Raw genomic sequence first — 14,385 nt, 5'->3', positions numbered from 1 at the left:
GATGCTATTACCCACAGTTTTCGATAGAATTCGTGTTGCTCAATATAAATATGAAATGATTGTTTTGTGGACGACTTGATTGTTTTTCTTTGTTTTTTGTCACCTGATTTTATATTCAACTAATGTGTTTTGAATGTCTCTTGGTATCTAGCGTCTCTACTTTTGTCATGTGAAGAATTCTATAAACCACGAATTATACGTTGCGTTTTACTGATAATTGATCCATTTGACATGTAGAACTGTTATTTATTTCATCTATCCAAGGATTTGTATAGTAAGTCTACTACACAAATCCTTGATCTACCCAACGAAACAATCAATTTCAAAAGAAAGTTGGGTTCCTTAGGGGGACGAGAGGTCAACACTAAGGTTGAGAGTTTGAATTCCTTACGTGACAGGTGCCTTCGACTCCAAACTTAATTGACTATGATTGTTAGTTTTTATCTCCGGCCATCCAGTTTCCATCACCAATAAAAACTGACAGCCGCATAATAACACAATAGTGTTTAAGGTGGCGTAAACACCAATCAATCAATCAAAAGAAAGTAAACCTTTTCCCTGCCATACGATCTATCCAGTCTATTCATAAACACTACCTTTAAATGCAATAGGTATGGTCAACGAAATTTGACGTTACATAAAAACGAACTGAATGTCATAATGCTTGATTGTAGGGTTTGAAAGATGGTCGGTGTCAACTCTATTCTAGCTCCGTGGTTATAGGTTTATCCATTAGAACATGGACAGAAACATAAAGTAATATCAACTGGTTGGAACCAATAAAACTGATAGTTATAAAGTCGTCGCCAATAGTTTATTAAAACATCTAGATGTGCTTGTCAGAATATTTGCACTGTTTTTGTACTTTTCAGTTGGATGACATATTTCATAATAAGTGAGAATTTGATATAGCGTTGATTTCCACGAAATGAACATTAAAATGAATTGTCAATTACGTAACGAATATCAAATGAAAATGTCACAATATAGGCAAATCAAATTAATGTGTCTGTCGTATTCCTTTTTTTTTTTATCATATTCCGTGAATGTGATACACGAAACATCTCTCCATGCGATTAAAAATTCGAAGGTCAAAACAATAAGAAAATGTGAACTTTATAAATAAACTAATCATTGATACAAGGATTACAGTTTGTATTTGCACCAGACGCGCGTTTTTCTACAAAAGTTTCATCAGTGACGCTCAAATCAAAATAAATTAAAAAAAAAAAGCCAAATAAAGTACGAAATTGTAGAGCATTGAGTTCCAATAATTCCTAAAAGTTATACTAAAAACAACTAAGGTAGTCTTTTCCTGAAGTAGAAAAGACTTGGTATTTCAAAAATTCAAAGTTTTATAAACAGTTAATTTATAATCATGAACATATCAATGATAAAGCATGTCAACATAGAAGTGCTGACTACTAGGCTGGTGATATCCTAGAGGAGTAAAAACTTCAAAAGCAGTGGTATCGACCCAGTGGTTGCATCATTCGTTAGATTTTTTTTAAATATCTTTTCCATTCGTTCCTTTAGTTGGTATAGTCGAGTGTTTGTTTTTGTCAGGTTTAATGGACTTTTTTAACCTTGTAGTTTGGTATTTTTGTTTATTATTGATGCGCAAATATCAGAAACACAGTTTTGGCAGTATTTGGCCACAGCCTTATTACAAACTACAAAATTATAAACACATATAACTAGATAAACAGTTAAGATATATATATATATATAGCAAGCAGATAGATAATTAAATGAACGTAGTCACCTTTCATATTGGCAGACTACAAAAGATAACTAGATAACTAACTAGATAGATAACTAAATATTTACAATAAATGAAGCATCCAATAAAATAAAATGAATCCTGGGATACAGAGATTCATTATTTTTTGTGTGGTGGGTCCTGGGATACAGAGACCCCCAATATCAAATGTTTTGGATGCTAATTGAAATATGCGACAAAATGACGCATATCTACAGTAAACGCAGCGAAATGTGCCAAATTGACGGGTCAACCGCCATTCCAAGCGTATAGAGCTGCGTAAAAGCTGTTGGCCAAACACAATAATTATATAAGATATAGAGGAGCTATACATATCTAATAAAAACTGAATTCAAATGAATATCTTAAAAGTTCATGATTAACTTTCGGGAAAAGTGTGTGGTAATTTAGGCAAATCAAATTAATGTGTCTGTCGTATTCCTTTTTTTTTTTTTTTTATCATATTCCGTGAATGTGATACACGAAACATCTCTCAATGCGATTAAAAATTAGAAGGTCAAAACAATAAGAAAATGTGAACTTTATAAATAAACTAATCATTGATACAAGGATTACAGTTTGTATTTGCACCAGACGCGCGTTTTTCTATAAAAGTTTCATCAGTGACGCTCAAATCAAAATAAGTAAAAAGAAAGCCAAATGAAGTACGAAATTGTAGAGCATTGAGTTCCAATAATTCCTAAAAGTTATACTAAAAACAGCTAAGGTAGTCTTTTCCTGAAGTAGAAAAGACTTGGTATTCAAAAATTCAAAGTTTGGTAAACAATTAATTTATAATCATGAACATATCAATTATAATGCATGTCAACACAGAAGTGCTGACTACTAGGCTGGTGATATCCTAGAGGAGTAAAAACTTCAAAAGCAGTGGTATCGACCCAGTGGTTGCATCATTCGTTAGATTTTTTTTTCAAATATCTTTTCCATTCGTTCCTTTAGTTGTATAGTCGAGTGTTTGTTTTTGTCAGGTTAAATGGACCTTTTTTTAACCTTGTAGTTTGGTATTTTTGTTTATCTTGTCTTATATGAGATCGACAACAATTAATTTTGTTGATCTAACACAAAACTGTGTTCTTCACTCACAGATAAAGTTTTGCCTACATCTTGCAAAGACCTTCCCTCAAACCGGTGCTATGGATTGTTCTTTAACCAATAGTGAGGTGTGAGTGTGATTCGTTATTGTTGTGTAAGATGTAGAACAGCAATATATAAATTGTGTGTCTTATATAAATACAATTTTCTTTCTGTTCCATAATTGATTGATAGTTCTTCCATTGTAGTCTTTGCGAATTAAGAATCTTGATGTAAATAGATAGTTGTTAACTATATAATAATAACAGACAATATATAAGATGATCACAATCTATAAACATAACAACGGAGAAATTGTAGGACCTGTACAAGTTGGTTTCTTCTGACACAAACACCAATATTTAAAAACAAATAAGACATTTAATTGGAAAATATTTTATTTCTAGTCTCTACGGGTTTTTTTCACAAATGATCGGTTAGTTCTGATTTGGTTCCTTTAAAGTTCATTATATCTTACATTCAGTATGGCACAGTTTGACCGTTCTTCGGAAATATATTTTTCCCTGATGGTCCTACAAGAAAACCTGCTGGTCCTCACTATAATGATCTATAATTGGGTGCAGGTAGTTTCGTAACCTAGTGGTTTTGTAAAATTGAGAAAGGAAATGGTGAATATGTCAAAGCGACAACCACCCGACCATAGAGCAAACAACAGCCGAAGGCAACCAATGGGTCTTCAATGTAGCGAGAATTCCCGCACCCGTAGGTGTAACCTTATATCAATATATAATAATAATAATATGAGTCGTAGGTTACTTAAACAATAATAAAAAGATATTCATATATATATATCTATATTTATTTATTAAATAATTGATTGCACAAAATTTTACACTTTACAAGTACAGTTTTGCACACATGCGAATAGAACAGAAGAATTTAAATTGTCCATCATTATTTAGATGTACCCCGTCTTTATCAAAGTATTTAGTCTTCTGCCGCGTGCTTGGATGTCTCCAATACCTGACAACGTAGTTACGAATCCACCAGGTACAAAACGACCAGGTTACAAAACGACATGCATTCCTATAATTTCTATTGCAAAAAGTGAAAAAAGTGATATACCAGTCCTTTGAAATATTTTATTGTCAAATCTTTTGACCACCATTTTATAGAGGATTCTGTGCTTGATTACATTATGAATGATTAAATCAGCTTGTAAATGAAAGAAACAACATGTACATGTTGTTTGTTATGGAAATTCTATTGGTTATTTCAAAGTCAGTCTAAAATAAACAATTATAGATTCATCATATCATTAAATTTATCAAATAAAGGCAACATGCAGTTGTATACCGCCGTTCCGGTCTCACTAATTAGCGACAGGAAGCATCAAGAAACGACAAGAAACTATTAAGCGACAAGAAAACATATATTTTTTAATCAAAATTACTTATTCCAAATAAATATTAAAAGAATATGCAAAAGAAAACAATTTTAGCAACAAAAAAGTTAACATTCATTTGATAAAAAAAACTGAAACATTTATATACATGATATTTTATCATTTATTATGTATGTCATGTATAACAGCCAGTATTACGTTTACCCTATTGTATTATGATATTACGTTTTCTTGTGTTTTAGAACAATAATATATTCATCTTATAATATGTTTTTTTAAAACTCTATTTGTACAATATATATTAAGCTTGCAAAAAATGAATTATTTGTACATCATTGTCCTGAAAATATAGACACAAATTGTGAAATACAAAGAACTGAAATCAAATAAGAGGAAAATATAATTAAAATGTGAATAGTTTTCATCATTTTATTTAGTGTATTGCCTAATTTAACGATATTTATCATGTTTATGCATATTGATTGAAGATTAAAGGAAATAAATGGCAATCTTGAGTTTTCAACAGGTGTTCACTATTTACAATGATTGTATATTCTGACTCGTGTAATTGTATGATCTGACGCGTATACAAAGTTGAAGATGTTAATTAGATGTTATTGTAGCAATAAAACAAGGGACACGCGTGGTGGCGTTCGTGTTGCTTATGTTTTCTATGCCATGTATACTGTGATTTGGCTACTGTAATAATATTTTTCTTCTTAAGCCATGTCGTTGTGAGTTTATTTTCGATCTAGGAGTTTGACTTTCCCTTTGGTATCTTTCGCCCCTCCTTCTCAGTCTTATGTCAAAATTGAATTGTATATGTCAAAGAACAATGTATAGTCCTTAAAAAGGCACTCATTAGTAGACGTAAATTGATTGCAAAAACTACTTTAAACCTGTATGTTTGTATGTTGTGTCCATTTTCAATATGACGAGATCAAAGGGGTCAAAAAGATATTTCTTTTTAAAAAGGGCAAATAAGATCAAAACTGTCTGAACTCATTTTTATGCAAGAAAATGAAGTGTAACATCTTTCTATCCAATAATGCTTGGAACCAGTGGTATAGATTCAGTCACACTCTCAGGATACCTGGAATGATAACATTGTTAAATCATATGAAATGAGTTGATTGTAATTTTAATTTTATCGATATTATTAGACAAATGTTTGTATATATACTAAACTAAGTCACGTATGTACGTTATTTTTATATGTATTACGAATCTATTTACCTAATAGTTATTGAAAAACTGGTCATTATCGTGACATATGGACTGCCTACAGGACAGTAGTATTGACTAAGATAGTGATAATGACTGAGCCGAAGGCGAGGTCATTATCGCTGTCATAGTCAATACCATTGTCCTACGGGCAGTCCATGTATTACGATAATGACCAGTTCTTCAATAACTATTATGTTTATTTCATTGAGGAACCATGATTTTGAAAATTATCATGAATTGAAAATGTCCAAAGTAAATTCGAGTAGTTCCACGATTTCTATGGCAAAGATTGAAAACCATTCGTAGTAATGCTGCCATTCAATTTAGTGCAATTTTTCAGTATATGAATACTAAATCAAGTTCTCTATAATTTTATGATTTACGAAAACATATGGTAAACAATTCAACAAGTTAAATATTGAAAACAGGAAAAGGTTTTATTAAAGGGACATATCTCTACTCAGAGAAACCACGCCTCCTCGGTCATTAACAGAAAAACCACGCCCCAACGGTTATTATAAGACGGAAACCACGCCCCACCGGTCATTATCATGTAAAAGTCTGTAAACGATCAGTTTTCTGGTTCATTTTGTTCTGTTAATGACCGATTGAATTTATTACTGAAGAATAATGAATGTCATGTGCCCCTTTTTATCCAATAAGTATTAATTTATTAAGTAAGTGTTGATCGCAAGCTAATTATTTTTAGAGTGAGATAACAAAATTTGCCAGATCGTGAGATTGACAAAAATCAACACATAGCAAATGGAGCACGTCACAAATAGGAGCCATAATATTTTAATTCGTACTGTCCAAGCATTCCCTTTTGTTTATCAAACTCCGCTTACAGTTGTTAAATGATTTGTTGTATTAAATTTGTCCTTTAGAATCAGTTATTACTATTTTTCTTCCAGTGGAAATTTTTTGCATGCTTTCATCACGGATTTCCTCTCGCATTTGCGGTTCGGTTACCTAAGTTCTAACGAGAATAGATATAGGAAGATGTGGTGTGAGTGCCAATGAGACAAATCTCCATCCAAAAGACAATTTATAAATGTGAATCATTATCGGTCAATGAACGGCCTTCAACATGGAGTCTTGAAACGCACCGAACAACAAGCTATAAAGGACCTCAAAATTACTAGTGTAAAACCATTTAAACGGAAAAACCAACGGTCTAATAACAGTTGAAGTCTTGTACATGTAGTAAAGGTCACTGCATACCGGAAAATATCGGCGAATTAGTGCATGGGTAGACAATAGTTAAACAACAGTACATTCGTGAAGATTTTAATAGTATTAAGGATATTCTTTATCAAGTAAGTACACATACACGTATTTTGTACACTTTACAGTAAAATATAGCCATTCAAGGGGATTAAACATATTGAAGTTTTGTATGACTTTTTAAATTTAAAAGGTACACAACAGCTATTGCCATATATCGGATCTTCATTTTCGAAAGTCTCATATATAATTATAATTAATTCTGCTGGAATTTGAATTCTGTTTAAAGTAATCAAAAATATATAATATGTATTTGGAATATTTTTGCAAAAGTTCACTACGAATAGGCCCTAGATTTCACAAAACATGTTTAACCCTGAGGCATTTTTGCGCCTATCCCAATTGCACGTCAGGAGCCTCTTGCCTTTGTTAGTATTTTTTTCTTTTAAATTCTTGTACATTAATATGTTTTGAAGTTTTCACTGAACTAGTACACAATTTTATTTATGGAGCATCTGAGGATCACAACCGGGTGCGTCTTTTTCTCGCTACGTTGAAGACTCATTGATTGCATTCGTGTTGTCTGCTCGTCTGTCGGGTTGTTGTCTCTTTGATATATTCCCCATTTTTTCTCGATTTTATGAGTTCTTAACATACATATTTATCGATCATTCTTAGTGACATAAAAATTTTACTAATCTGCAAGGCACTCTTCCATTTTGTCACGATATATCATGAACTGCGTAAAAAACTAGATATAACAGACGAGTAAAGACATCATTTGATTAAAGAAATCCATATTTGATCATTTAAAAGTTTAGTTGGTATAGATGGTGTACACATTGTAGGCGGAGTTGTCACAAAATGCCATAAGCATGAGATGATATCCAGGTGAATCAAAGTGACACTGGAAGTAAACGTTATTGTTAAAGCTTAAAACTGAACAAAATAGTTAGTCACATGTTTAAAGAAACTCCAGTGTAACTCGTAGCATATTCATCATCTACATTTGCAAATAAGTCCAAGTAAATATTTGTGATTACTCTAAAAGAAATTCAAATCTCAACCGTGTTAATTATAGATAAACATCAGGATGTCTTATTTTAATTCATTTACTCCCTAATTCTAAGTTTTTAAATAATGTATATTTCAATTACATTTTGAAATATAAATGTTTTGCTTACTTTCTCTCACATATGAAGTAATGTGATTCCGAACAACTTCTATCGTCCCATAACCATTGATAACGATCTGCCATTAAAACACAATTCTCGTGTTCGTGGTAATGACCATTGTTTGGTTCACCAGGTCCCCATGCAATGTAACTAAAATTACTGTCAGAAAAAGCCCATTTCCATATTCCTTCAATTACATCATCACGACCACCGATCCAATGATCCACGTCTAAAACGACAACATTTTAATGGACATAATTAAAAATACATAATGTAATTTCATTTTAGGACAACAGACTACTATCCTAATAAAGCTTTAAAAATCCAATAGAAATAATGATTACATCTGATACCGTAGTCCCACTAGGCCACGATCGCACTTCGATCTGTGAAAAAAATGCAAATTTTAATGATCGTAGTACGATCGTGTAGATCGCAGTTAGGTCGTATCACGGTCGTGGTGAGGTCTTCAAGATCGTGATGAGCGTGGCCAACTTTGAACGTTCAAAACTATCGTGGTGCGGTTGTGGCGAAATCAGGTCGCAGTAGAAGCGTAGTGAGAGCGCACTAAGATCGAAAAGGTCGCTGTACCATCGTAGCGAGAGCGTAGCGAAAGCGTGATTCTATTCGGAGAGACTGCGCTACGATCTCACAGCGACGTTATTACGACCTCACTACGACCTTGACGTTCTCACCGCGACCAAACTACACTTCCACTACGACTATACCACGTTGTTCACGACCATAGTACGATTCTAGCACGCCCTTGCCGTCCTCATCACACTTTTCTTACGACCTGACTACGTTCACACTACGACCATCATTCTCATTGTCATTTTCACATAATTTTTTTTAAAAAGCTGCCTTCGTAAATTTTACGGACGCCATCACGAGTTGGTTGACCGTTATGGAATAACCATTTCACAAATGATATCGGATATGTTCCTCACGTCGTAACTACAATCCCCTTCCCTTTCATGAATTTGACCTACCGAATTAGACTATTTACCGGATTTGTAATCACATAAGCAACACGACGGGTGCCGCATGTGGAGCAGGATCTGCTTACCCTTCCGGAGCACCTGAGATCACCCCTAGTTTTTGGTGGGGTTCGTGTTGTTTATTCTTTAGTTTTCTATGTTGTGTCATGTGTACTATTGTTTTTCTGTTTGTCTTTTTCATTTTTAGCCATGGCGTTGTCAGTTTGTTTTAGATTTATGAGTTTGACTGTCCCTTTGGTATCTTTCGTCCCTCTTTTATGTTTATCTGTATGTAATTATCCATTTGCTCTAACGGCTTAACCATGCATCTCGTTTTTATATAGAATAGACCATTGGTTTTCCGGTTTAAATGGTTTTACACTAGTAATTTTGTGGGCCCTTTATAGCTTGCTGTTCGTGTCAGCCTATGCGCCGTGTTGAAGGCCGTACCTTGGCCTATAATGGTTTACTTTTATAAATTGTTACTTGGATGGAGAGTTGTCACATTAGCACTCATACCACATCTTTCTATATCTATTGACACATCTGTGTCATCTCTGCTATCGTTCACTAAAATATCGTCAATTGAGCCTTAGGGACCAGCAATAGGCTGTTATTTAGGGTAGATTGGTCGGTCCGACATCTCTGCTTGATTAAGATTCGTTACTTAGTTCCTTTTGCCTCTACATCAACCCCTTCTATCACGCTCACGTATTCTAATAGATTTTAATGGCATGACTGTATTGTTTCCGAGAAATCTACATATTAATCAGAAATAGAAGGAATGGAATTTTAGTGATATGAAACACGATGTTGACGTTACTGCTGAGAACGTAGTAAGGTTGAGGTATGAATGAAGTATAATCGTGGTAAGTACGTGCTATAATCGCAGTAGAAGCGTGGTAAGATCGTGTTGCAATCAGATAACTCGTTGTATGGTCGAAGTGAGAACGTGAAGAGCGTAGAAAGATCTTAATTAGCGTAGTGAGGTCGCTGAATAAGCGTGGTGAGAACGTGGTATAATCGTACCGGTGTCGTTGTAGAAGCGTTAATATATCTCAATTTGTACGATTCGCTCGTGTATGTAACAATGTTTTAGATTTTAACGAGAGAAATTTATGTATTACTGAAAAATTATTACACCAGGGTTTTCGATATCACAAACTAGTCAAAACATTTACTAAATTTTATTCTCGGTATAAGGATATCATTCGGAAATATAGCTCAACATGCAGACTTCTTATACGTTCAGGTATTTCACATCCAATTTTTTATGGAAATATTCTTTATAAAGCACAAAGGTGTCAGTATTTACCTCAAAAACTAACAAAACCTTTGAATAGACTTATTAAGAAGGGATATAGTTACGATACTGTTGTCAGGTCATTAAAGATCACATATTTTGGCGTTAATATTGATTCACTTATAGGGTCTTTGCATTGGAACTAACCACATTTATTCAAAAACCAGTTGTTGGCATGATACGGGTTATGTTCTTCTCATGTGTGTTATGATGGTCTGATACTAAACCCCTAACGGGAAGGATTGTGCCTGATGTTCATATTGTGAAATCATAATCTTTCAGTCAGTTTATTTGAAGTCTGGAGCTGGCATGTCAGTTAACTGCTAGTAGTCTGTTGTTATTTATGTATTATTGTCATTTTGTTTATTTTCTTTGGTTACATCTTCTGACATCAGACTCGGACTTCTCTTGGACTGAATTTTAATGTGCGTATTGTTATGCATTTACTTTTCTACATTGGCTACAGGTATAGGGGGAGGGTTGAGATCTCACAAACATGTTTAACCCCGCCGCATTTTTGCGCCTGTCCCAAGTCAGGAGCCTCTGGCCTTTGTTAGTCTTGTATTATTTTAATTTTAGTTTCTTGTGTACAATTTGGAAATTAGTATGGCGTTCATTACCACTGATCTAGTATATATTTGTTTAGGGGCCAGCTGAAGGACGCCTCCGGTTGCGGGAATTGCTCGCTACATTGAAGACCTGTTGGTGACCTTCTGCTGTTGTTTTTTCTATGGTCGGGTTGTTGTCTCTTTGGCACATTCCCCATTTCCATTCTCAATTTTAATGAGGACGTAGCAGCATCGTGAAAGCAACGAAAATTTACATTTTCATGCCGCTCATACCGCAACCTCACCACGATCTGAATTTATTTTAGATCGCAGTGAGCGTGGTGCGATCGTTGTCTAGTGGGACTGGGGCTTAAAAATGATGGCTATGATGATACTCTCACTCCAAGGTTCTAAATACTATAGGGATAAAATTATGACCATGACCAAGCATTATCTTAACAATTACGAACCCACCTGTTAGAAGAGTTTTGTAGTTTGTCAGTTAAATTTTATGACAGTCCTGAACTTCATAACCAGTACTACATAACCATACATTTATACTATAACGTGAGATATAAAATTAGTCGTAGTTTTTTGTTTAGTTCTTATTGTCAATCTCTGGATGTAAGTCAAGATTTAAAACAAACTTACATGTATCATCGATATCGTTTATTTGAAGTTCATATGGATAAAACAGTCAAAATAGTCAACAAACTATTCAGTGAAACACTTATTCACCCTAAAGTGCAGTTAACGAGTGATGCAAGCTTCTATGACTGTTTTTATAATAACTGTTGATAATTCATATCGTTATGAATGACGACTAACTTAAAAACCATCATTGTTATTTGTAAAGAATTATTTGATATGACGATTTATATTTGTAGCCAGGTCAAACTGGTAACTATTTCTGAGATGCCTTGCTTCCAAAACAAATGTATTGTAAGCGTACTTAAGACGTACCTGCTCCAATCGAACGTAAAGAATTTACCAAATATCTGTACTGTTCCTGAGATTCTATCTCTACAAGCCTTGCATCATGTGCACGACAGCTACTCTAAAGTTTAAATTCATTTAGAAAACATTTATAGAAATTGAAAAATAAAATGCTTTAAACTATTGTTTCTTCACAGCAAATATTCATATAAAACTCATAAAACAATTTATGTTAAGTGGTCGAAACGTTTTAACATCAATCGCTTTAAGAATATACATAGTTTCCATGTTATAAGAAGAAAAAAAACCTGATATCAAATAATTCAACTAAAAAAGATGACTCTCTTTCCTAATTCCCTGTAATTTTACTTGCTTTACCGTGCTCTTTTGTTGTTTATTTCGATTCTTATTGTGTGTACAATAAATATTCCAAACAATTCAAGTGCATGTACATGTATGATGTACTTAGGAATTAAGATATACATATTTTGGAGCATACAGTCTGGTTCATGAAAGGCAAATACGAATTTCTGTCCTATCTATTGCTTATAAGAATGCAGAGCATAAACAACAAATGCTAATATTAAAATTATACTCAACGTTTATAAATCTAGTGATATTTCAAAGTTTGGTGACTATTTAGATGAAAAAAAGGAATATCAAATGACCAATACATAGAAATCGTCACTCAAATGTTACTTTTTTTTAAAAATATCTTCTAAAAGTTACATGGTCTTATTAAAACGTTCTGTTTAAATAATTAATGTGTGTATCACAACTTTCTTCAAAGAGATTGGAATAATATTCCTCTAAACACAAAGTATCAAAATGTAAGGATACATTATAATGTCAAAATAATTAATATGTATTAACTGTATCATAGATAAAAAAACATATTTTGAATGATTGTCCAAGAAATGAAAACAATAATTTACGAAAACACAATTACAGTCAAATGAATTTTACAAACTACATGTCTTTGATATTTTTAAAGTAGTACCTCCGCAAGTAACCAATCATATGCATCATTACTGAACATGTAACAAGATCGATAAAAGTGGTGCCAGCCAATGGGACAATCACTTCCAAACGTCTCTGAAATAACAAAACAATCATACAGTCTACCGCCTTAATTTTGTTCAGAAAATTTTATAATACATTTATAAACTCATAAAATAATCAAAACTTTGAAAGTTTTAATTTTCAATCTTGCTGCCACACTTACCAAACATATGCAAAGTAATAATTATAACAATCACACGTAGATGTCTGTCCATTGTAAATTATTATAAAAGTAGTCGTTAGTATGAAGTCTTATCTATTGTCCTTACATTGACTTGGAGTTTAAAGTATTATCATTAATAATGCATATTCCTTGTACTGTCCATTCAACGAATGGTCAGTTAAAAGATATACACAATTACCACCCCCCAACAACAACAACAACAACAACAACAACAAACAAACAAAAAACATAAAATCCCCCAACCGCACTTTCCTCTACATCAAACCCTCGTATTTTGAATACACTATTTGAAAATTTTACAATTGCTCCTTATCGCAATGACATACACATAGGATATGTGTAACATTTATCTTTTTGTGATCTCAATCCTCCCTCTTTTTAATCTGAGTCGGTGTTCTACTGCAAGGTGAAGAAAGGTACATAAAATAAAAATCAGTACGAAATGTTTTTTCTCCGTATTTAGTAAGACTAAGTGGGTTTTTTGTTTTACTTTGTCAACAAATAAGACTGGGTTTCAATCAAATACAAAACGACGTGTGCCTTTAGTGCTTTGGGATCTAATTGCTATTCTGGAGTATCCAAGATCTGGCAGGAAAAACAAACGACTTGATTGACTGATGACAGTGTGTATTGGCATACAAGAAGATTTAATCATCTAAAGATTGTATTCGTGTATAAAAAGCAATGTTGTCTATTTTAGATTTAGGCATGACGTCGATATTTTGAATTCAAAAAAGGTGATATAACAGCCACCTTGTCTTAATTTAAAAAAAAATTAAAATGTATCAAAGGGTTAAGTCTAAAATTTCCATTGGCATAATATGTTCTTTAGATTAAAAAGTATATGTGTTCGTACTATCAAACTTTCAGGAACAATTGCGCTCTAATATGCAATTCCAGGTATGTTTTTTTTCAGCACAAGTCAGAACAGGAAATGACTTCCACTTTATTTGAACATAAAACAAACAAGAAATTGCAGAATTTATCAACGAGAACGCTGGAGCTATGAACTAGTGATGTTATTCCTTCTGTACAAACATTATAAGCTTGGTTTCTATAATGAATGTTAACAATTACAAGGTCCATGTCATTTTTCCCGTAGAGTATCACAAGATGCAGAAGTACATATCTTCAAACTCGAAATACAGCTTTAGAAACGACGGACCTGCATACACCAGGTCCGTATGTAAAAATACACTATAAATCAGGAGATATGGTATGAATGCAATCTCGTTTTACAAGTCACAATTTATAAAGAGTTGATAATCATAAGTCAAAGTACGGCCTTCAACACGGAGCTTGGGTTTACACCGAGCAGCATGCTATAAAGGACCCCAAACAAGAATAGTGTAAAAAACATTCAAACAGGAAAATCAACAGTCAAATCTATATAAAACAAACACGAAAAACAAGAACCACGTACGAACCATAACAAGAGGGGCGAAAGACATTCAATAGATCGAAAATAAACTGACAACGCCATGGTTAAAAAACAAAACAGACAAATAGTAGTACACAACCAC

At 33.3% G+C, this 14,385-nt stretch overlaps 1 protein-coding gene across 1 annotated transcript; it reads right to left on the bottom strand.

The window, feature by feature from the left end:
* Window positions 1-5,212: 5,212 nt before the first annotated feature.
* On the bottom strand, window positions 5,213-12,943 carry LOC139512861 (perlucin-like). The gene is made up of 5 exons (XM_071300793.1): window positions 12,842-12,943; window positions 12,617-12,711; window positions 11,644-11,737; window positions 7,859-8,078; window positions 5,213-5,313 (listed from the first exon to the last, which is right to left on the bottom strand). The coding sequence occupies exons 1-5, from the start codon at window positions 12,891-12,893 to the stop codon at window positions 5,259-5,261; spliced, it is 516 nt and encodes a 171-aa protein (XP_071156894.1). The 5' UTR covers window positions 12,894-12,943; the 3' UTR covers window positions 5,213-5,258.
* Between the last annotated feature and the right edge of the window lie 1,442 nt (window positions 12,944-14,385).

The sequence above is a fragment of the Mytilus edulis genome, chromosome 2, assembly GCF_963676685.1.
Source record: "Mytilus edulis chromosome 2, xbMytEdul2.2, whole genome shotgun sequence".
Classification (NCBI taxonomy): domain Eukaryota; kingdom Metazoa; phylum Mollusca; class Bivalvia; order Mytilida; family Mytilidae; genus Mytilus; species Mytilus edulis.
This window is presented reverse-complemented; position numbering and strand designations above follow the sequence as displayed.